Source organism: Microcaecilia unicolor, chromosome 10, assembly GCF_901765095.1.
Source record: "Microcaecilia unicolor chromosome 10, aMicUni1.1, whole genome shotgun sequence".
Taxonomy (NCBI): domain Eukaryota; kingdom Metazoa; phylum Chordata; class Amphibia; order Gymnophiona; family Siphonopidae; genus Microcaecilia; species Microcaecilia unicolor.
Window position 1 is genome coordinate 173,954,855 of NC_044040.1, and position 25,472 is coordinate 173,980,326.

General features: G+C 43.9%; 1 protein-coding gene across 1 annotated transcript in view; it reads right to left on the minus strand.

Annotated features, from left to right (window-relative positions):
• GK5 (glycerol kinase 5) overlaps nucleotides 1-25,472 on the minus strand; it is a 98,035-nt gene that overhangs the window by 53,514 nt on the left and 19,049 nt on the right. Inside the window, exons 3-5 of the mRNA XM_030215806.1 lie at nucleotides 16,241-16,316; nucleotides 11,976-12,069; nucleotides 8,236-8,367 (exon numbers count right to left, since the gene is read on the minus strand). Coding sequence (XP_030071666.1) covers nucleotides 8,236-8,367; nucleotides 11,976-12,069; nucleotides 16,241-16,316 — 302 coding nt within the window. The remainder of the gene's footprint in view (nucleotides 1-8,235; nucleotides 8,368-11,975; nucleotides 12,070-16,240; nucleotides 16,317-25,472) is intronic.

A 25,472-nucleotide genomic window follows, 5' to 3' on the forward strand; every position in this document is an offset into this window, starting at 1 on the left:
TGGATTGGGGCAGTGTATCTATAGGCACTTGTGGAGAAAGACCAGGAGGTGCCTTTGAAATATTGCTAATTACTTCCGGAGATGCTGGTGCAGAAAACTGACTTGCAGATTTTAATTGTGCTTTGTCTGTTAATTCTTGAAAAGCTGGTGCTGAAAACTGACAGGCAGATCCTAGCTGTGAAGGGGAGGAGCAGGAACGCTGCACAGAAGAGTGGGAGGAGCCATACTGGTGACTGTAATGGGAATGGGAGGAGCCATGACATCGGTGCCGATGGGAAGAGGCTGCGTGTCGACGAGAGGAGGAAGAACTCCGTCGATGCCGAGAGTGTCGGCGTCGATGAGAAGCAGAAGGGGAGGGGTCGGTGTGCACCCTCGGTTCCCTGTGCTTTCGGTGCCTTGGAGGGGAAATGCTGCTGCTCGGGGACTCGGCACCGACAACTGTGGCAGTGATTTGTGGTGGCCGAGTCTTGGAGGTAAGGTGCTGCAGAAGCGGGGGGAGGGCTCTCTCTAGAGATTGTTCTCTGTCGGTGTGCTTTCGTTTGTGCTGTGCCTTCTTCCCTCGTGATAGGGAACTCGTGGGCTGCTGCAGCTCAGGTACTTCTCATAATTTGAGCTCCCTGATCTTCCGTGTGCGGGGCAACATGCTGGCACAGGCTGCACAGTTGGAAGAGAGGTGTGCCCTGCCCAGACAGTGTAAACACTGGTCATGTGGATCGGTCGCAGACATTTTCCCTGTACAAACGCTACAGCGTTTGAATCCCTGTTTCTTTGGAGGCATAATAGGAAAACAGACCGCTGAAAAGTCGAATTCGCGAAGTATTTTAAACAAGAAAAAAAACAGAAGTAATTGGAAACGAGAGACGGAGTAGGAAACGGGACTGTCCGACGGCGGAAAAGAAAAAACTGTCAGGGGCACGGGACACCTGGTATTTATAGGGTGTAGTGGAGCGTGGCCAGCACGAGCATATTCGTTGTTAAGTTATTTTATTTTAAAAAATGCTTGTGAGAGTTCCGGGACTGTGACGTCAGGGGAGAGTCACTTCTGTTGTGGGGCTGCAAGATGCATTCTGTCCATGGAGAAACAGAGAGCAGGAATGCCTCAGCCATGCAGTCAGCGTCAGAATGTTGGAGGTGCGTTTTATTATACAGGATAAGCAATAAATAATTACTAGCAACAATGGCTAAAAAAGCAAATCTGTAAAATTAGATGTTATTCCAAATATTTCATAACCAAACATGAGTGAAACCATACCAAATCTGTAAAACATAATATACACACCAGATCCAATAGATAATATAAAAATGTATGTAAAAAGCCTATCTCACTGTCAGATTAATGCTAACAATTAACCAGAGTGAGCATAAGTTCTAGGTCCTCAATATGCTGCTAAATAGGAAGTCCTTAAATTTGAAATTCAAAGTTAATGCAATTTTAATTAAAAAGAGAAAAGAACACATCAAAACAGAAAAGGGAAAGGGCAGAACACATCTAAGTGTAAAAAAAGAAGAAAAAATGGGGGGGAAGGAGTGGGGAGAGGGGGGACACGAGAAAAAGGAAGGAAAAGGTAGAAGGAGGAAGGAGAAAAGAAACAGAAGAAAGAAACGCAAGGGAAAGAGAAGAGAGAAAAAGAAAAAAAAAGGAAAAAGAAAAACAAGATAGCAAAATAGAATAATGCCACAGGAAGTAAAGGACTGAAGAGGGAAGGGTAGGAAAAGGTGACAGGGACGTGCTAAGCACCAAGAATTTGAAAGAGTTCTTTTTTTTTTTTTGTACCATTAGATGCACTTTGGTTTCATATATATATTTTTAGGGGTCATGCCATCTTTTATTTGTATCGTCTACTACAAGCCATCTCACTGTATCATACCTTAAACTGTACATCAGCATTTACATTTCAAGTGCTTGGTGCTTAGCAAGTCCTTGCCACTTTATGCCATGCCATCTTTTATTTATAAACTAGTAAAAAAAGGCCCGTTTCTGTTTTAAAGGAAATGGGCGCTAGCAAGGTTTTCCTCGGAGTGTGTATGTTTGAGAGAGAGTGTGTGTGAGAGTGACTGTGTGAGAGAGTGAATATGAGAGTATGTGCCAGGGTCCCCCTTCCCTCCCAGTTGCAGGGTCGTTCCCCCCCCCCGGGTCTGTCTCGCAGTTGCAGGGGGTTCCTAACCTTCCCCTTCCCCCCTCCCCAGTTGCAGGGTCCTCCCTCCCCCCCCCCCCCCCCCCGTGTTGCAGGGTCCCCCCTCCCTCCCTTCCTCCCAGTTGCAGGATCCCCCCTCCCTCCTTCCTCCCTCCCTCCGAGTTGCAGGGTATGTTTGTCTCCCCCCCTCCTTTTGTCCTCCAAATTTTAAGGCACTGTTTATCCAGTTGAAAGAGCTTTAGACTTGTTTCAGATGGAACAACATTTTAAAAACGACAATGTCAAGCAGCTGCAAGTTTTTGCTTGTTTTTCAGTGTATAGCAATGACGGCTGTGTAGGGGAGTGGAAACAGAGATTAACCAATGGGCTTCATTGCTTACCGTAGACTTGCTTTGCTGCAGTGGCGTAGGAAAGAGGGGGGGCGGTGAGGCGGTCCGCACCGGGTGCACGCCATTGGGGGGTGTCAGCTCTGATGGTTCACTGCTCTCTCTGCCCCGGAACAGGTTACTTCCTGTTCCAGGGCAGAGAGAGCAGGGAACCAGCGGAGCCAACGCAGTTCCCAGTGACATGTACTCGGGGGCGGAGCGGCCCTCCCGCCCGTCCCCCTTGGTAAGAATGCGGTCGGGGGGGGGTGCACAGCGGCGAACCGCCCCGGGTGTCAGCCGCCCTCGCTACGGCACTGCTTTGCTGACTTCCACTCCTGTCTATACTGAACTTGCTGCAGCATCTCATAGGTTTGCAACCTTTGTTTTGAGTGAACGGGGACGACGACTGCGCTGTAGTAGGAGCCGCTCCTCTTTGCCTCCTCCGTCTTGCGAGTCGCCAGTGGACCCCGACCCCCGTCCTGAGCCCTCACCCACCTCCTGCAGATTCGACACTCGCCGCAGGCGCTCGCCGTGTCGCCACCCTCCCTCTTTGTCCTCTCCGATTGAGGGCGGTTAGTGTGCGCGGGTGGTTCGGGAAGGTTTGCAGTGTGCAGTGGAGCGTGTTTCCCTACTCCTCCCCCTGCCTGGGTCGCTGTTTTCTGCTGGCTGGGTGGCGGTTTGTTTCTGGGCATCGGGCTGGACTTGGAGGCGCAGCCAGTCAGTCATGACGTCACTTTTATCTACTCTACTCCACTCCATTAAGTAGACCACCTCTGGCCAGAAGCCACGGTTCCAGGCAGCCTCAGAACGTTGGAGGTGAGAATTATTATATAGGATATCTAGCACATGATGTGCTAAGTAATCTCACTGTATCATAACTTGATGTGCATACCAACATTTATGTTTCAAACACTTGGTGCTTAGCGCATCCCTGTCACCATTTGTCACCCTTCCCCCTTCAGTCTTTTACTTCCTACGGCATTTTTCTATTTTACTGTCCTGTTTTTCCTCTTATTTTTTCCCTTTTCTCTTTCCCTTGTGTTTTTCTCCTGTTCCTTTTCTCCTTCCCCCCTTCCTTCTACCTTTGCCTCCCCTTTTCTCTTCTCGTATCCCCCTACCCCTTCCCGCTTTTCTTCTTTCCCTTTTTCCATTTAGATATGTGTTCTTCAAACCTTTTCCCCCTTCCCTTTTCCGTTTTTGTGTTCATTTCTCCTTTTAATTAAAATTGCATCAACTTTGAATTTCAAATGGAAGGGCTTCCTATTTAGTAGCATACTGAGGACCTAGAACTAATGCTTACTTTGGTTAATTGTTAGCATTGATCTGACAGTGAGATAGGCTTTTTACATACATTTTTATATTTGATCTGGTATGTGACAGAATTTTAGCATATATTATTTTTTGCAAATTTGGTATGGTTTCACTCATGTTTGGTTATGAAATATTTGGAATAGCATCTAATTTTACAGATTTGCTTTAACTGTTATTGCTTAGTACTTATTTATTGCTTATGTATTAGTACTACATGTCAGTTGAGAATATTTATTTATTGAGGCGCCCTTTTACTAAGCCGCGGTAAAAAGTGGCCTGCGGTTGTGTAGGGCGGGCCAGTTTTTACCGCATCTACAAAAAAATGGCCCCTTTTTTAATGGGTCAGAAAAAGGGCCTGCAGTATAAATGAAACCAATGAATGGCCAAAACTGGCCTGAGCCCTTAACACCACCCACTGATCTAGCGGTAAAGGCTCATGCGCTACACGCATGGTGACCAGTTGGCACACACCAAATCGCGCATAGGAGGAAATAAATAATTCATCCACGTGTTATGGGCATGCGCCAAATCTGAAATTACTACCAAGGAGGGTGTGCTGGCCTGGCAGTAGTCTCATTTTGGCATGCACGGCACGTAGAGCCTACCACGGCTCAGTAAAAGGACTCCTTAATAACTAATTTGAGGTCCTGTTTACGAAGGTGCTCTAGTGTTTTTAGTGCATGCTGTGTAGACACTCATAGGAATATTATGGACATCTACACGGTTGCTAAAAACGCTAAAGTGTCTCTAGTGCAGCTTAGTAAACAGAGCCCTTATTGCTTACATATAGGTACTACATATATCTAATGTATGAATATTTATCTACTTATGGGCTTAATTTATTAAACATATTAATATTTATTTTTAGAGTTGTTGGTATTTTTAACTTTTGTTGTTTTAATTTTTTGCATGTAAATCAATCTAAACCTCTGACACAGGCACCTATTGGTGCTGAAACACAGCTGTGTTGGGTTGGCGTTTGCTTCTGATCATCCCCCTGTTAGTACAAGAACAGTGCTGGGTAGACTTCTACGGTCTGTGCACTGAGAAAGGCAAGGACAAATCAAACTCGGGTATACATATAAAGTATCACATACTACGGGAATGAGTTTATCTTGTTGGGCAGACTGGATGGACCGTACAGGTCTTTATCTGCCGTCACTTACTATGTATGTTTTGCAGTTGTGCTTGACGCTGGTACTAAAGAATTTTATCTCCTTAAAAATACAGTCAGATTTTCAGGATATCCTAATGAATATATGAGAAAGATCTGCATAAAATGAAGGCAGCGGACATGCAAATCTCTCAAAATATACTCCTATGGGAATTCTCTGCACTGTAGAATTTGCATAGACCTCCTCTCCTGTACAGAATTCTTCACAGGGACCAGGATGCAATGGGTGATTTCATTATGACCCATTCCACCCACAGCTCCTCGCCTCCTTCCCATTTGCTCTTTCCCTCCCCTCACTGTAAACATGCCTTTTGCCAGACCCCCTCTCCCCCCAATTCTCCCCATAAAGGACAGCTTAAAAATATCTTCCCCTACTCCTCTTTCCTCCTCTCTTCTGAAGTCTAATCTGCACAAGTGGAGAAGGAAGAGGAAAAATGTGGCTACATGTCAGGCCATACCCTCTTCTTCTGCCCCCCAAAAGAACTGCTAAATTTGAACCAAAGGGCTGTGCAGTGCAAATTTCTCAGCCAGTCCAAGCAGCAGAGGAAGAGGAGAAAGACAAAGGTGGGCTGACAAGCAGCCAACTGCCTCTTCTTCCTCCACTTGGGCAGATTAGACTCTAAAGTGCATTTAATATACTGTCTAAGGTATAACCAAAATGGTTTACATATTAAATACAGGTACATCCTCTGTCTTTGGTGGGCTCACAACCTAAGTTGTGGGGGTTTTTTTTTTTTTGTTCCTGGGGCAATGGGGGGTCAGTGAATTGCCCAGAGTCACAAGGAGCCACAACGAGAATTAAACCCAGCTGCCCTGGTTCTCAGCCCACTGCACTAACCAGTAGGCTACTCCTTTATAAGAATTATCATACTAGGTGAGACAAAAGGTACATCAAGCCCAGCATCCTCTTTCCAATAGGGCCAATCCAGGTCACAAGTACCTGGAAGGACCTCAGAAAGTAGCTAGATTGCATGCTACTTACCCACAGGGCCAGGCACACACATTCCCCAGGTCTACCTTAACAATGTATTGACTTTCTCCAGCAGCTTGCCCACATCTCTCAAACTCAGCTACACTAACCACTTTTACCACATCCTACAGCAGTGTGCTTCCAAATTTAATTATTCACCAAGTGAAAAAAATATTTTGCCCTATTTGTTTTAAAATGTACTGCTTTGTAACTTTAATGCATGTGTCCTAGTCTTTTCTCCGAGCCGAAGAACCCTAACTTCTTTAGCTTTTCCTTAGAGTTGTTCCAACCCCTTAATCATTGTGGTCACTCTTCTCTATACCTGTCTTAATTTTGTTCTATGTTGTTTGAGATCTGGAAAACAGACAGAACTGCACATAATTCAAGATGCAGAAGCAGGGAAACATTACATGATAAGAAACCATATAGCAGTGTGGGGGACAGTCTGGTCACAGAGTTTGTGCCATGGTGAGGGGGGGGGGACCCTGAGCTTGCTCTCTATGTGCAAGTGGGATTGCAGGATTGTGGGAAGGAAGCAAAGAGCTGAAGGGACTGCCACAGGGGGATTCAGGAGCAAGAGCTATAAGAGAAGGGCGCAGGAGCTATGGTAAAGCATGAATGAGGGGGGGGATTAGAGAGAACAAGTTATGGGGATGGGTGTAGAGAGGAAGGTTTGAAAAAACAGCTATGTTGATGGAGGAGCTGAGAGAAGACTAGGAGGTATGCATGTTCAGGGGGTGTTCAAGAAAGAGGGATGACAAGAGAATGGGGGTGGGGGGGTTCTTGCTAGAATATAGGGAGAAGGGAAACTGATATGAAGCCTTGAGGAGGTTTCAAGCTAATATGGGGAAGTGGATCAACTGGATGGGGGATAGGCCTGGGTCAAACACACACACAAGTTACAAATAAAGAAAATATGTGCAGAATTTTCTAAAAATTTTCTACAGAATTACTTCCAGGAGTAAAGACATTATGCATACCTTGAAAACCTGACTGGCTTGAATCCCTCAAGGACCAGAGTTTGAGATTCTTGACATACAGGGAAGGCTTGTGCTATCTCAAGTATCACAGTAAGAAGAAATGGCTGAAGATTAGCTTTCAAGAGCAATCATTGCCCTGAGGCATATGAGAAATGCTAGTAGGTGGATACGGCTTCTGGCCAAAACACAAATCAGGGGAACTTAGGGCATGGTCCAGTCACGGCGAGTCTGGAACAAGTGGAGTCAAATGATACCATTATATCATGTCTTTTCTACCAGTCTTAATTCCTTGATTGTAGGGTCTTCATTTTTCTTGAAAAGTTTAAAAGGCTCAAAGAGCTTATATGCCTGCAGAACAGTTTCAAAATCCTCAGGCCTCAATGATAGTGCTTCTCTATTAGACTAAAATAACTGTTCTACTGCCTAGTTTTTACTATATGAAAATAATTTTGCAAAGTGTGTGTAACTTAATTATTTGGGGTGGTACTCATTTTAAAACTAAACCATAAATCATGTATTCTAAAACAAACCAAAAAGGGTTGCATTAAAGTGACTCTTTGGCTAGTCCCAAGCCTGAAGCATGCTTTAAATGTTTTCATACCTGAACTACTTTGAAGTAAATGCTGCCATGGATCTTTGCTTGCGTAAGTAAAATGAAAGCTCTGTAAATACTCATTTTACCTGTCCAGCTGTGAAAGAAAAATACTTCCCATGAAACCTCCCTTCTGCAGCAGTAATAGTAGACTGGGCTTTTTGACACAGTAGCACCTAGGCCACATTGTTGAACATATGGGGAATGATATAAGCTGTGCTATTCTTTAATATGGTGTTTTACTTTTGATGTTCCCATGCTAACCTTAGTATTGATGCAGTAAGGGTTTTTCAGTCAGTTTCTAGTTGCAACTATATTGAAAGCTCTAGTTCAATGTATGGGAAATGAAGGTGGACAGTTAACAAGCAAGCCCAAAATAAATGGATTACCATACTTCAGAAATGAAATGCAAGAATAGAGGAAAATTTAATTTGTTTAAAAAGTGCCAGTAAAATTTACTTAACAATCAGCAGAATGTTAGCTCAGCATTTTAAGCAAACAATATCTTGAAAGTGCAACACACATCTAGGGAACTCTGCCTCATGTAATTGTGAATGAAGGCCTATGGTGCTATTGATCTAGCTGGAGCAGGCTCCAAATGGGCTGGAAGTCAAAAGAAGCAAGCTCCCTGATCTGTTTCTACTTCCCCCTCCCCAAAATAGAAAAACTCATCACCAAGATTAAAGCAGGTAACTACAAAAGTCTTACCTCGCTCATATTTTGCAAAACCCATGCCAACCTCATTGAGACATGCTGTGTTGTGAAGGTTATTAAGCTTGCAGCTAAAAACTGGTTTCTTCGAGTAAAGAAATGAAGAACTTTGCAGGAGCCGTGAATTGCCTGCACCCAAGAGGAGAGACAAGACAATTACAAACATCTGAAGAACCTATCCCATCTTGTCTTCAAAAAACGAAAGAAAATAAAGAGCAGGAAACAAAATACTTGGCATTCAAGTTAATGCCAATCCAATTGCCATACCACAGGCAACATTTACCATCCCTTCTCATCCCCACTAACAATAGATCAACCAATTATATGTATTCCATCACTTTTTCCCCAAAGCACTCCCCCCCCCCAATTCTATATATCACGTCTTAATTTCCACGCAGAAATCAAAGCATATTCTACAACTATCGTGATTTATGTTAAGCAAAACATGGCCTAAATGGATGCAACCAAATTTGATCGTCTGGTGCTCAACATATTCTATATACCATTCTATAAAATGTAGCGTACTTTAAGCCTATTCTATAAAATGTAAGTTTACTTTACAGAATACGCCTAGGTGGGGGGTTTTACCGCACAGATTTTTCAATCGCCATATACAGAATCTAGCTCTTCGTGCTTACATATATATTCACAGATTCTCACAATCAACAAACACAGACAACAGTAAGGCTTAACCCATTAGTACCCAATGTTCCCATACGTGGGAACATTGGGCACTAATGGGTTAATTAAAATAACATATACATGCAGACAAAATATGGAACTTTTTGTGCAAATAAAAGAAAATACATTTAAGGTAGAGAAGTTTGTCCTCATGAGTGGCTGAGATATGAAGGAACTCCATCTACAGGAAAGTCTGCATATTTCTTATATACTTGTTAAAGCGTCCTGCACTGGACATTGAGGCTACCCATTAAGCACGGTTATCCATAAGAACAAAATATCTATATGGCATTCTGCAAAGCACAAAAGATATACATTTAAAAATGTTTGAGGGTAACCCAGTGGCAAAACTTGAGTGCAACTATGCAGAGAATAGGAAGCTAAGACAGCTCTAATTTTACTCCCCACTGCACGTATGGAGTTGTAGTTCTGATTTCCCAGTTATTTCTCTAATAAAAACAGAACTGCATTTGAAAGCATGAAATTTAAGTAAAATAAAAGTGGCTCAGGTTAGCTCCCTTGACATGGAGCTACGTAGCCAGCTATATAGTCATCTTTTCCACGTAAAACTTTTATACAGATATTCTTCTATAAATCAGCCTCTAGAAACTCTCTTAGCTTTTCTCTATTTAGAGTGTGCTTGTGTTCATATAGAGTTCAACCAGGAACAGGCAAACTAGTCTCCGATGGGTATCTACTGTAATTTGAAAAAAAAAGTCATCCCTTTATTATGCTTCCCCAATAGTGGCCTAGATAAGAGAGTGCCTCCCTTTCCAACTGAGTGAACTTGTGTCTAACCCTGTCAGACGTCTGCATTCCCGCATAATGGCAAAAATACAAAGCTCCTGAATTTTGTCCCATTAAATGTAACAATTCTCTCCATAAATCTCTTAAGGAGATCATGAGTATGCTTTTATTTAACCCATGTGGTATCTATCCTCTCTGTGTCTCAAGCAAATGCCAAGTGTAATTGTTGAATTAGTTCTCGATCATAGTATAGGGGTGTAATCCACTCCATTTAGCCCCAACTTCATAGATGTCTTAAACAGGCCCAATTATATACCTTCAAATCAGGAAGGTCCAATCCTCCTCTGCCCCAATTTCTATAAATGCATCTTGACTTTATCCCTTCCCAACAATATGCAGAAGAGAAGCCTCCCCAGCAATTTCAAATCCTTTTTTAATATTTACAAAGGAATTAACAGCAAATCAGTGTCACTTGGAAATAGTCATACAGTATAAACTTATTCATGTGATTTCTAATAATTTGGATATACTGGCTTTATACAGTTGCCCAGGGTCTACTGTTAGCTTTATAATTAAGTAGCTAAATGAGCATGCCGCATACTTTAGTGGAAAGGCTACTCCCTATCCCACTCAAAGTTCCTCCTGAGTTGCCATAACTTCTGAGTTACCCAAATTCAATTTCAACCATGATCTCTCTCCAAAATTTCCTAAGGGCCCCTTTTACAAAGCAGCAGTAAGCCCAACTCTGGAATTCGTTGCCGGAGAAAGTGGTGAAGGCGGTTAGCTTAGCAGAGTTTAAAAAGGGGTTGGACGGTTTCCTAAAGGACAAGTCCATAAACCGCTACTAAACGGACTTAGGGGCTTATTTTCAAAGCACTTAGCCTCCCAAAGTTCCATAGAAACGTATGGAACTTTGGGAGGCTAAGTGCTTTGAAAATATGCCTCTTGGAAAACTCCAAAATTCCAGGAATAACATGTATAGAATGTTTGTACGTTTGGGAAGCTTGCCAGGTGCCCTTGGCCTGGATGGGCCGCTGTCGTGGACAGGATGCTGGGCTCGATGGACCCTTGGTCTTTTCCCAGTATGGCATTACTTATGTACTTATATGTACTTACTGCTTGCTAAACAGTAAGTATTGACGGGCTACTGCAGCAGCCCAGCAGTACTTCCCACCCCCAGTGCGCCGTCATATCCAGCAATACAAAAATATATTTTTGTAACGCCGGGGTGTACCCAGTGATAATTGAGCAGTGCCGCACGCTGCCCGGTTACCACCAGGTTAGCATGGGAGCCCTTACCACCACCTCTTCAATGGGTGGCAATAAGGGCTCCCCCCCCCCGAAATGGCTGCTGCTTTACTTGCCACACAGCCATTTCCTGCAAAAAAAGAAAGACTACCCTTTTACCAGAACAGGCCCCCTTTTGCCGCAGCTTGGTAAAAAGGGCCCTAAATTTCTCCACCACTGCTGCTAGAGATAATTTGGGTTCAATGATATGCAGTTACAGATCACTTGCAAATGCTGAAGTTTTAAACTCCTGTCATTTAATTTTTATCGCTGGTATCTATTTAGCAGCCTGTACTTCCTGCAGAAAGGGATCTAAGGTTAGAATAGGAAGAACAATGGGGGCAACCCTGTTGCATCCTCCACTGAATTGGCAATTCTTCCATTATATCATCCCTGACCCATACGGCATCTTTAGGATCAGAATAAAGCTTTTACTACTGCTGCTTGAAATTTCCCCGTATTAACCTATTTTTTTCTAATACTATAAACACAATCTCAGTTGTCCATATCAAAACGTTTTTCCATGTCAAAACTAACTTAAAGAGGCAATTTTTTTATCATCTAACATATTCTAAGGAACCTTTTTTAAAAAAAAGATGTTTTCAGCTGGATATCTATCACAGACAGACATGGTTTGACATTCTAGGGTCACACTCATCAATAGTTGCACCAACCTATTGGCCAGCAGCTTAGTTTCAAAGTTGAGCTAAAGATGTTGGTTGATAGGATTCTGGTTTTTATGGGTCCTTGCCAAGTTTAGGGAGGAACCAAAAAGGAAGCACAACTGGGCCTTCAAGATTCTTTATTCTGAAAGGCCCATGTCAAGCATTATTTTAAATGTTATTTAATAAGTTTGTCTTCTACTCGTTTCTGCTTCTACAAGTTCCCTCCTTCTGGAGCTACTGGACCGTTTGCCTACTTGTTTCTTGTGACATATATGCAACACCTATCAGTATTATATTTCCCAGTTATCTATCTGTGTAGGCTGTATAAGCAAACTCTGCAAAAGAAAAACCTATTACCTTCAGTAGGAGAGAATCATTCCAGGATTTTACAATTTCTGTCGCCCTTAGGTCTCGCCAGCTTATGAAGTTATGAAAATGATTACCGGTTTCTCTGAAAGATAGCAATTTTAAAAGATATATCTTTTTCTTGGAAGCCTTTAGTAACAAGCATATTTTTAAAGTTGTAAGAGGAAAAGGAAGCATTTGTTATTCAAACCAAGGCATAAAATGCCTGAGATGACTAGTATACCAATATTCTAAACTAAGAAATACATTCAATGCAACTGTCACCATAAGGTTGAATTCAGTAAGCCATCTCAATGGCCCAGTAGAAAGTGATTTTAAATGGGGCCTAGCAAATGTGATATTCTGTTGTGCTTTGAGATGTAAGAGGAGGGTGGGCAGGTGGAGTTGCTGTTACTCATGAATTGTCACTGGTAGAGAAAGAAATCTCTGCTGGTGCTTTGAGGTTACAACTTCGCTAGCACCTCAGAAACTGCAACTGAAGCCCAGTAAGTCAAACTTCAAGCAGCAGCAGCAAAAGGGGAACATCAGGCTCAAAATGGCCTCATGACAGTGGTCATAAGAACATAAGTGTAGCCATACTGGGTCAGACCAATGATCCATCTAGCCCAGTATCCCAATTCCAACTGTAACCAATCCAGGTCACAAGTACCTAGAAGAAAACCAATTAGTAGCAACATTCCATGCTACCAATCCTGGGGCAAGCAGTGGCTTCGCACATGTCCATCTCAATAACAGGCTATAGACTTTTCATCCAGGAACTTGTCCCAATGTTTTTTTCAAACCTAGATATGCTAACCACTGTTAGCACATCCTCCGCCAACAAGTTCCAGTCAGGCCCTTCAAAGGATTCATTGAATCATTAAGAGACTGAGTCGCCCACACAGAATTTTGAAACTAGTGTGCTGGCAAGATTTTACACTGGTCAGCCAAAGCCACCAAGAATGAGGAAAAAAAAAAAACAGGGCGCATCAGTGTGGCGAATCTGGGGACTTTCATGCTTTGTGATTTGTAATGCTGCCCTGACTTTTCTTCCCTTCAGTATATTTCCCTTGATTGGCCAGCAGGTGGTGTCTGACCTCTGCATTATAGCTGTAGTAGAGGTCTGTTTTCTTTTTAGCTTACCTTTCCCAAAGAAAAGAGGAAAACACATGAGGAGAAAAGTAATCTGCAGTGCCAATGACCAAACACCCTCAGTGCTAATGCTCTGTACCCTGAAGCCAAAGATCTAGACCAGAATGTGCTAGAACTCCCTTGTCTGAGTTGGGAGTAGACCTCTGCAATGAGACCCTGTTCAATTCCTTTGAGCATTTTCTTTTATTATTTATTGCATTTGTACCCCACATTATCCCACCTTTTTGCAGGTACTACATAGGTAGTAAAAAGTATTGTTAGATTTAACATTAAATCCTTGTTATTTTACCTGTTCCTGTTTTGAAACTTTTACCATTCACTGCTCTATTTTTTTTTTTTTTTAATAATATACCTATTCGTTTAATAGCTGTTGTCCTGGACTAAGAATCCTGGCAGTTTGTATTCTTGGTCTGCAAGTGTTTTTCTAGGAACTGTGGGATTCCAGAATTGCAGCTCCCAGCGTCCCTAGTAACCACCAGGGAATAACTTGCAGGTGGGAAACTTGCCCAGAGGCAAGCGGAACGAAGTGGTAGGTGGAGGATATGCCGGTGTAGGTGCACATGCGCAGGTGGGCCTGGGCAGTGCTGGGTGGGACCAGTGGTGTGCTGGAGCCGGAGCCGGTTGTTAAATTTTTTAAGATCTTGCGAGCTGGTTGTTCTGCACGGCGAGCCGGCTCCAGTAAATGAGGTAAGCATGGCAGGAGGGCGCCACAAGCCATGCTTACCTCACCTCCCACAGCCCATGTTTGCCTGCGTCCGCCCCACACTGTCCTTGGGGGGGGGGGGGGGGGGGTTAAATCTTTTTTTATTACCTCCGTCGAAGCGGTCATGTCATTGAAAGTCCTGCCCGTCTCTAGCCTTCCTTTCGTGAGTTCGTTCCCTCAGAGTCCTGCCCTCGCAGAAAATGACATCATAAGGCGGGACTGAGGGAACGAACTCACGAAGGGAAGGCTAGAGACGGGCAGGGCTTTCAATGACGCGGCCGTGTCGACGGAGGTAATAAAAGAGATTTAAACCCCGCAGGGTGGCACAGTGGCAGGAAGTAAAAGGGGGTTTGTTGGGGGGAGAAGAGGGCGGGCAGGTGGATATGAATGGGAGGGGAGGGCAGGGGAGAGAAGAGTTATTGGACATGGGTGGATGGAGGGAGGGGATAGGAGAGTTGCTGGACATGGATGGATGGAGGGGAGGGCAGGGAGAGAGGAGAATTGTTGGACATGAATGGAAGGGAAGGCAGGAAAGAGATGCACATGGATGGAGGGGATAGAGAAGAAATTCTGGACATGGATGGAGGGGAGGGAAGACAGAGGAAGGAGATGCACATGGATGGAGGGAAAGGGAGAGAAAAGAAATGCTGGACATTGATGGAGGGGAGGGAAGAGACAGGAAGCGAGATGAACATGAATGGAGGGGAGAGAGGAGAAATGCTGGTCATGGATGGAGGGGGAAGAGGAAAAATGCTGGACATGGGTGGAGGAGAGGGAAGGGAGAGAGAAGAAATGCTGGACATGGATGGAGGGGAAGGAAGAGAGAGGAAGGAGATGAGATGAGGGAAAAGGAAGAGAGGAGAAAAACTGCACATGGATGGAGAAAATAGGCAGAAGCTGGATCCACTGGACAGTCAAATCTGCGGAGGACCCAGCTTTTACTTACGGATGTGGGGCAACAAATGAAGAAGAAAGGAGGAAAGTAAAGAAATAAATGGAAAGGAATCCCTGGAAACAGAGTTAAGAAGACAGATAGCAGCAGAATCAGATATTGGGCCAGCATGATCACCAGACAACAAAGGTAGAAAAAAATCATTTTATTTTTATTATAGAGTTTGGAATATGTCCACTTTGAGAATCAGGTGCTCAACGTTAAAAGTTTATATTTATTTACTTACTTATGGTATTTTATCCCACATTAAATATGAATTAGATTGGAACCTGGGATCATTTTTTTTTCCTGGCGAGAGTAATGCATTGCCCCCCCCCCCCCCCCAGGCTCTCTCCCCAGCTATAGCCAGCTCTGCAATTTTGAGGGGGGGCGCAGAGGTGGACCGGGGAGAGAGCCTGTTGTTAAACATTTACCAGCACACCACTGGGTGGGACCCTCCAGATAGCCACAGGGTTAACCCCCAGGTGGGTGCTAGGGGTAGTGCTCAGACATTACATGATAATCAGTTGCATCAAAGTTCTCTTTTTCTGCCATATGGCCTGTAGTATTTTTTCAGCTGACAGAGGAACAGGCAGTGCCTACCTGCTGCCTATGCTTTATCTTCTGCAGCTGAAGCTATGCTGGATCCTCAAGTCTTGTGAAATTACAAGGCAATACAGTTCTAATTGTGGTAGCACTTATGTGCTACTTGCCTGACTCTTGACTGAAAGATCAGGAGGGATAAATGATCATGCCATGTGGAAAAGCAAAGCAATTATGTCAGAGAGGTAGAAGGAGAGATGGTGATTATGCCAAAAAGCTGGAGGAGGAGAGATGAAGGGACAGCAATTTTGCTAAGGATCTGAAAGTTGATAATTAAAGTGGAAGGAAGAATGTGCACTTGTTAAATTCACTTACTGTGAAGTGTCACCACCTGCCATTGCCTCATGACCTGCTCAGTAGACCCTTCTCTTATCTACTATAGTGAAGTAACGTCTACTCAGATATGAAAGGAAAAATGTGATCCAAAATGGAGACTATTAATGGGATTTATACATTGCAACATAGTTCACTGACTTAACGGTAGCTGTGACAAGGAAAATGGTTTACAACAGATGAATGATAACAGCATATGTATGTTTATATTCTCTGGAAATATCTAAAACTAAATTCTGCCAATTTGTCTTCTAAACTGTGGTACACTGTGAATTGATTTCAAAAATAAATATACAATGAATACCAGTTAATACATTACGTAAGATGGGCTATTTGATTGCCATGGAATATAATCCAAACTATACCTCCTTCACTGGGATTTTGACTCAAGACAAACAAATTTCAAAAACTATTAGGAAAAAGAAATGAGCTTCACAGGTGGTGGTTAGTAGAATACTGTGTATAGAGAATATTAAACACTGTACATCCATAACTATTGGATTTATCCATTAGCAGTGGAGTGAACTGAATACTAAGGGTTAAACAAACACTTACTTGTTCCATGTAATGAATGTTGCTCTTTGTGTTGAAATACCAAGACCAACAATTTGATTCATCTGTATTCCTGCATCTAAAAAAAACAGACGAAAAAAAACAGACGAACAAATGCATTGTTACAATGTTACAAATTCATGGAATCATAAAATTCTAAAACTATTTTTACAAAATGTTTAAGGTTTCACACAGTTCAGAGCTCACTCAATCAGTCTAGGTCTGAGAATAATCTTAAGACTGCTGAGTTTGGAGTCAACACAATTAAAAAAAAAAAAAGATTTAGCTTTGCAGAATGTTCTCAGTCAAAAGAAGATGGATACACAACTTATGTATTCTTCAAAGGAGGCAAACCACACTGACCTAGCAACATCTGTCAGAGTAAACGAAGAAAAGAGAAATAATTCAAACACTCCCACCTGGTATATTTATTTGGATTTTGCTCACACCTTTTTCAGTAGTAGCTCAAGGTGAGTTACACATTCAGGTATGCTGGATATTTCTCTGTCCCAGGAGGGCTCACAATCTAAGTTTGTACCTGAGGCAATGGAGGGTTAAGTGACTTGCCCAAGATCACAAGGAGCAGCAGTGGCATTTGGACTGGCCATCTCTGGATTGCAAGACCGGTGCTCTAACCACTAGGCCACTCCTCCACTCCTAATTCCCCTAATTCCCAAAGAAGCCCACTCTTCAAGCTTTAAAAATGTGAGACTAACATCTAAAGAATCTGTACCAAGAACACACACTCCCTGACGATGTCCTCAGATGATTATCGTATTTATAAATTATGCACATTCACCTAACAAGTTTCTAAACAAAGTGCATGGGATAAGAACATAATACCATACTGAGTCAGACTAAATGGTACATCAAACCTAGTGTCCTGTCTGTCACAGTGGACAAACCAGGTCACAAGTTCACAAATTACGGCTGGTGCACACTTGAACAACAGAGAGTTCAAATTTGGGCTGAAACTGCTTTTAAAAACAGAAACAGCTATTTTGTTATAAAGTAATCATAACATTGTTTACTGCAAACATAAGCAATGATTATACATCTGTAACTGACACAGACAATCAAAATTAAAGAAAGCACAGGGCAAGAACCAAATATCTGGGAGACAAGGAGTTGTAGAGACTATGCTGTTGGTTTTGACAGACTGATTAGTCTTTCTGCCATCATATTTCATGATTCACTTTCAGGGTTCTCAACATACCTCCTCCCCTTTCTTTCCAGGTCTTATGTAACATATCCCAAAAAAATGCTTTTAACAGTATCAAATTCACTAAAATGAGTGTTTGGATAAAGCAAATTTACTTACCTGTAGCAGGTGTTCTCTGAGAACAGCAGGCCAAGTATTCTCACATGTGGGTGACATCTGATGGAGCCCAATGTGGATGTTGCCTAGCACATATTGCTTTAAGTTCTAGCAGCGTCCCACCATGCATGTGCGGGTGCCTTTCCGCCCGACGAGGAAACATGAGTTCATCAGTCAAATGACATAGCTGGGAGGTGGATGGGTATGGGAGAATACTTGCTCGCCTCAGAGAACACCTGTTATAGGTGAGTAACCTTGCTTTCTCCAAGGATAAGCAGGCCAGTTATATTCTCACATGTGGGAATTCCTAGCTACCAGGCTCACCGAAAATAACAATGCTATGGCAATAGGGACTTAAAAGGCTGAGGCCTTGAAGTTAATTAACCTGAAACTATATACAAACTGGTTGTGAAGGTGCAACCTGGAACAAAACAAAACCAGGCCTAGGAGGATGGAGTTGGATTCTAGGACACCAAACAAATTCTGCAGGGCTGTCACATCAGGTATTCCATAAGTACATAAGTATTGCCATACTGAGACAGACTGAAGGTCCATCAAGCCCAGTCTCCTGTTTTCAACAGTGGCAATCCAAGTCACAAGTACCTGAAAAGATCCCAAAACAGTACAATACATTTTATGCTGCTTATCCTAGAACTAAGCAGTGGATTTTCCCCAAGTCACTCAAGGCAGTAGTGTAATGTGAATGTGTGCACTGAAGACCACATCACAGCCTTGCAAATCTCCTCAATGTAGCCATGGCTCTGACATTATGAGCTGAGACATGACCCCCAAGAGTCAGCACAGCATGGGCGTAAGTGAAGGAGTTGAAATCTGCTGCTCAATTGGAAATTGTGCATTTGCCAATGGCTACCTCCATCCTGTTTAGATCAAAAGAATCAAAAAGCTGAGTGGACTGTCTATGGGCTTTAGTCCAACCTAGATACAAGGCTAAGGCTCACTTGCAGTCTAAGGTATGCAGTGCACTTTTGCAAGGATGGGCAATTGACTGGTTAAGATAGAACTCTGACACCACCTTAGGGAAAAACTCAGGGTGCATGCGAAGAACTATTCTGTTGTGATGAAATTTTGTGTAAGGTGGATCAGCTACTAGGACCTGAAGCTCACTGACTCTGCGAATTGAAGTGACCACCACCAAAAACACAACTTTCCAGATCAAACATTTCAGATGACAGAAGTCAAGTGGCTCAAAAGGAGCTTTCATCAGCTGGGTGAGAACGACGTTGAGATCTCATGACATGGAGAATTGACAGGGGGCTTTGTCAACAGCAAACCTCTCATGAATAGAACTAGAGGCTGTACAGAGATGGGGTTTCCCCTTACAGAACTGGTTTTCAAACCAAACTCAAAAGTGTAGGAAATATTCAAGCAGTTTTTATGTAGGGTAAGTAAGAGGATCTAGGGCCTTGCCCTCACACCAGATGTTATTCTTTTAAATGGAGGAGGTTTCCCATCTCTTAATGGAATCTTTCCTGTAAGCGAGCAAGATTCTGCAGACACCCTCAGGCAGATTCAAGGTCTGAAATTCTAGGCTCTCAACATCCAGGCCAAGAGGGCCAGGGACTGGAGGCTGGGGTGCAGAAGAGACCCACTGTTCTGCGATATGAGGGTCAGACACACTTCAATTCCACAGTTCTTCAGAGGACAACTCCAGAAGAAGTGGGAACCAGATCTGTCTTAGCCAGTACAGGGTTATGAAGATCACTCCTTGATTTTGCTTCAGTTTCAGCAAAACCTTCTCTATGAGAAAGGTATGGGAGGATACACATACAGAAGACTTACCCCAATGAAGGAGAAAGGTATCCGACATTAGTCTGCTGTGTGATCTGATCCTGGAACAGAACTGAGGATCTTTGTTGTGTGCAAAACTGAAAGGATTTACTGTAAAGGGCAGCAAACCTTTTTGTAAGGAAAGTAAATAAAAATAAAACAGGAAAAGGAGGCCACTTTGGTTCTCAAAAGTAGTCGCTGAAAAGGGTAAGGGTTTTAAAAAGAGGGTCGCCTTTAAAAAAAAAACTACAAGAGTTTTCAGAAAGAGGAAAACAGACAACAATATCTGGAAAAGCTAAGAGAAGAGTAGTCAAGAAAGCAAAAATGCAAATGGAAGAAAAAAATAGCCTAATATGGTAAAATATGGGGACAAGACATTTTTTGCATATGTTAGTGACAGGAGAAAGTGCAAAAGTGGCATTGTAAAACAAAGATAAAAGGGGAGGAATATGTAGAATCTGATAAAGATAAAGCGGAATTCCTTAACAAATGTGTTCATAGCTGAAGGGTTGGGAGCAGGACCACAGAAGCCAAAAACAAATAGGAATGGAGGGGTGGTAGTCCCTGAACAATTTTCAGAAGATTATGTTCGTGAGGACATGGCTAAATTAAATGTGGACCAAAAGAAAAAAGCAACACTGGGCCTTCAGAACTAGGACAACAGGAGTACTTTATTAATCAATGACCCGACACGGGCCGTGTTTCGGCGCCAACAAAGGCGCCTGCCTCAGGGGTCGATGTACTGATGCAATGACGTGCAGATGACAAAACACGAGTGCCTAAACTTAGTAAAAGGGCCTCTAAGTTTGTACATGAGACAATGAAGGGTGAAGTGATTTGCCTTGTCTCGAGCCTTTTTCATATTTCCGGTCGGTACGCACGCGCGGAGGTGTTGGCCGTCCTGCGGTGCGCGTGCGGGCGTCTCACAATTGCCGCACAGCGGCAGCACTTGAAGCCAAAGAAAGCAAACTTGGGAGACATGGCTAAATTAAATGTGGACAAAGCAACGGGGCTGGACGGACACTGAAGGAACTTAGGGAAGTTCTAGCGGCTCCACTGGCTGACCTTTTCAAAGCTTCTCTAGAGTTGGGAGTGATCCTGGAGGACTACAAAATAGCAGATATGGTCACTCTCCACAAAAGCAGAAGGAAGAGGTTGGAAATTACAGGCTAGTAAGTCTGATCTCTGTGGTAAATAAATTAGTGGAAATGCTTTTGAGAGAGAGAATTGTAAAGTTTTTGGAATCCAATAGATTACAGGACTCGAGGCAACATAGTTTCACGAAAGGCAGACCTTGTCAGACAAATCTGATTAATGACTGGGTGACCAAAGAGTTGGATCAAGAGAGAGTGCTAGATATGATGTATTTAGATTTCAGCAAAGCCTTTGATACGGTTCTACACTGACAAAAAATGAGTGCCCTCAGTATGGGCCCTGAAGTGACTGACTGGTTAAAGAACTGGTTGAGTGAAAGGTGAGAGGGTAGTGGTAAATGGAGGTCAGTCTGAGGAAAAGGATGTTACTAGTGGAAAGTCACAAGGTTGGACCCCTTCTTTTTTCAATCTACACCTGTGGCCTAGAAATCTCAACATCTGCTGAGCTATAACCTGCTTGCAGCTGCAGCATGGTGAGTGCGACTAAGGCATCTGCCCTCACTTGTGGTAGGAAAGCCCAACCTTGCACTGTATCGAGCTCCTATGTACTCCAATTGCAGTACTGAGTGCAGGTGGGACTTTGGGTAGTTTATAATGAACCCTAGTAGCTCCAGCAACCGATTAGTTCTCTGCATGGATTCATGTGCCCCTTCCTGCGACGTGCTCTTGACCAGCAAAACGTGCAGGTAGTGAAACACACACAATCCCAATCTGTATAGTGATGCTGCAACTACTGCTAGGAACTTGGTAAAGACTGTGGCAAAACAGGGAATTTCCTGCTTGTAAACTGTATAGCTATTTTTTATGATGTGCATTTCCCTTGTTTGGCCAGCAGATGGTGTCTGTCCTTTGTTTGCAAAGTTGTTACAGAAGTGACAGTTTCTTCTTCTCGCCTAAGATGGAGAAGTAAGCTACACTGCTGTTGGACAGAAGCCCCTCAGTGCTTACGCTCTGGGCTCTGATGGAAATCTTTAGTCTCAGAGTGGAAGTGTGGAAGGTACAGACTTCTACACTGAGACCCGGTTCAAAGACTGTGAGCAGTTAATTTTTCTGAACTCCCCAGGTACTACTCAGGTAGTGAAACTGTTTAGTTAGTTTAATATTGATTCCCGTTTAATTTACCTGTTATTGTCTGCTAATTATATCCTATTCATCCGTTCACTGTTCTAACTTGTTATGATAATAAATCAATTCATTTATTAGCTCTGTTTGTCCTGGACTAAGAATCCTGGTGGATTGTGTTTTGGGTCTGTGGGTGCTTTCTAGAACTGTGGGACCCCTGGAAGTGTGGCCACAGTGTCCTTAGAAACCACTGGGGAATTAAGTTGTGGATGGGAGACTTGCCCAGAAGCAAGCGTAACCCAGCAGATGGGAGGAAGGGTATGCCAGAGTAGAGCACGTGCACAGGTGGTAGTGGGCCTGAGCAATGCTGGGACAGACCCTCTAGGTAGCTGCAGGGTTAGCCCCAGGTGAGTGCTAGGCATTCCGTAACAAAGACCCTAGGAGCTGATTCAAGGCCAAAAGGCATAATGTGATACTGGTGGTGGTGGTTTCCCTACTCAAAACCTGAGATACTTCCTGTGACTGAGAAGCATCGACATGTGGGTATATGCCTCCTTTAAATCCAGAGAGCATTGCCAATCTTTTTCCTAAATCATGTGAAAAGGGGTGCCCAAGAAATCATCCCGAAGTTCTCAGACTAGGAATTAGTTCAGGGCCCTGAGGTCTAGGATAGGACTAAATCCACCTGTCTTTTTTTTGGCACAAGGAGTATCTGGAATAGAATCCCTTCCCTTCTTCCCCTAGTGGCATGAGTTCGACTGCACTGGCCTGTAGAAGGGCAGAAATTTCCTCTACAAGTACCTGCTTGTGCTGAGAGCTGATAAATGATCCTCTTGATGGGCAATTTGGTGGTTTTGGACATCAATGTAATGCGTAACAGAGACAGAATAATTGAAGAACCCACCAGAGGTAACAAGGGGCCACCTCTGATGGAAAAAATTTCAGCCCCCCTCCCTTTACTGATAGGCCATCTGGAATGGTTACTTGGACTGCAGCTATACTCTCCTGAAGCCAGTCAAATATTCGCACCTTGTTTTGACTGGGGAGCCAACTGAGACTTTTGGGTCCATGGCTGATAAATTTAGGACTTTGGGATTGGGACTACTGGGTAGAGGGGAAAGGCGATGGAAACCTACACCTTTGAGAATAGTAGGGTCTCCACTCAAGAACCTCCTAGCTGAGCATGCAGAAGGGACAAGCCTCCTTCCGCAAATTACTGAAGACTCATCTGTTTGAAACAATTTATGGCAAGAGCCAAAACACAGAGTCCACACTCACTGATCATGAATGCTCCATACATCCACTCCTAACCCTCATCCCCCGTAATTCCACATCACTCATACATCTGCTCACAGGAATATGTACACCATATATCTCTGTGTCTTAACACTGCCCTTTAAGCTTCCCATTGTCTCTTTCCAACGTTTCAATGTTGATGTCCCATTGTCATATTCTTAATGATACTTCGATGGTTTCACAAAACTTGTACAATGTAGCCTATAACTAAGTTGTAACAAATGTATTTCCATTATTCATATCTTATTGTAAGCCACACTGAGCCCGCAAAGAGGTGGGAAAATGTGGGATACAAATGCAATAAATAAATAATTTGACTGGCTCCAGGAGAGCATAGCCGCAGTCCAAGTAACCATCACAGATTGCCTACCAATAAGGTGTGTGTTGGGGGGGGGGGGGGGGGGGGGGGGGGAGGCTGAATTTTTTTCCATCAAAGGTGGCCCCTTGTTACCTCTGGTGGGTTCTTCAATTATTTTGTCTCAGTTATGCACTACATTGGTGTCAGAAATCACCAAATTGCCCCTCAAGAGGATCATTTATCACTTCTCAAAGGCGTAGATTTCCATCGCCTTTCCCCTCTACTAAGTAGTTCCAATCCCAGTGGTCGTAACCTGATCAGCCATGGACCCAAAAGTCCCAGTTGGCTCCCCAGTCAAAACAGGGGACGAGTAATTCACTGGCCCCAGGAGAGCATCCCAGTGGTCCTAACCAGAGACCACAGAGACAAGGACTGGATGGTATTAGTATTTTTTTTTAATGAGGTCAGCAACCTTTTTCACCTTGTCCCCAAAAGGCTATCACCTCAGCAAGGTACATCCGCCGATCTCTGTTGAACCACTGGTTCCAGGTCAGAGACACAAAGCCATGAGAGTCTACACATCCCCACACTCATGGCAGAGAGCCTAGACGCAATATCAAAAGTGTCATAGGTACTCATGGCTAGATATGTCCTGCACTCCAGCTGCTTCCTGGCCAACTAGCAAAGCTCTACAGCCTGCTCCTGAGGGAGAGAATCCATGAGATTGAGCATACTGCGTCCCAGACACTTCAAGTAAATGCTTGTATAGAGCTGGTAGGTCTGGATGCAGGCAATGAGCATCGAGGACTGATAAAGTTTCATCCCAAATGAGTCTAGTTTCCAGGGGAGCTGAGGAATGAGTCATGGAATTTCTGGCTCATTTGAGGGCAGATTTGACTACCAAGAAGTGGTGATGCAATTGCACCCTTTCAAATTTGGGAACCGTTTGGGTACAATATTGCATATCCACCTTCTTTGGCATTGCTTGCACCAAGAGGGGAGATTCCCAGTCATCAGTGCATCCTTCAGGATAGGGTGTAACAGAACTCCCTGGGAGGAGATTCCTAGTCCAAGACTGATAGCACTTCAGATCTGGGCTCCTCCTCTGTCTCAACTTAAATGGAATGGCAGAAGCCATCTCCTTAACAAAACCGGTGAAAGAGACCCTCAGGTAAGGATTTATGCCTCTTGGAGGAGGAGGAGTCCTATGGTATCCTTTCTGATATCTCCCCACAATGTGGATCCTCCTCAGACGCCCATGAACGGTTCAGATCAGACTCCTGGAAACACTCTGGATGGACAGAGTCTGTGCTTGCTCCAGTTTAGTGGGACTGTGTCCACAGCCCAGAGGTTGCCGAGGTACAGCCTTATCCTCAGACTCTGGGGAACCTACCTCACCCAATGTTAGGAGCTGAACTACATGGGTCAATATCAACACTGATGCCCGACAAGGTGCCAGCATTGAAGACCTCTCCACAGGCAGAGTCTGGGCCTCAGGAAGGAGCCGTGGCTGAGCTGCAGCTGGCACAAGAACCCTCAAGGCCTCAACGGAGTGCAGCTGAAATATCTGCGCCAGCTTCTCCCTGAACATGGCCTGGTACCGCTTGAGGGCAAGCATCGGCAAAAGCTGTGAAGCCAGTTCAGACACGGCCCAGGAAGTGTTGATGTTGAACCAGAAGTAGGAATCTGGCTGTCCGGAGACTGGCACCTCCAAAGAGGGGGAGTGGTCCTCTCAATGCCTGTACTTTTTGGGTACTGGTGGAACCGACGCCCCAGTGCTCCTGGCACCATGCTTTGAAGAGGGTCAATGCTAATGCTTCTTAGGCTTTCCTCAACACTCGGAATCGTAGTCCCTCAGTGCTGATGAGGACAATGTCGAACCCATATGCGTCCTCAGTGTCAGATCCAATGTTGGCCAGTCCCGGGGCCTGCTATCAGCACCCTATGTCAAGGGAGGTGGAGATATCTGCAATGCCGGTGTACTCCCAGTGGTTGATGCAATCTGGCTAGCCATCGAGGGCGATGTTTCCAGTGCCAATGTCAATGAACCAGCCTTCGAGAAGCCAAAAGGCTTCTCTGCTGGACCTGACACACTGTGTCCTCAACTGCATTTTTAAACAGAGAACAAGAATCAGCCTTGTGGTTACGCCCTAGGCATCCGATGTACCAATTGTGTGGGTACATAATAGAGATCACCCTATTACCTTGAGTGCACCTTTTGAAGCCACCGGGGATCGTCTTAGACATCAAGAAAAGAATCATGGCCAAATTATACTCCTCAATTTTGAGAGTAAAAAGAGGCTAAATTCAAATTGAGGC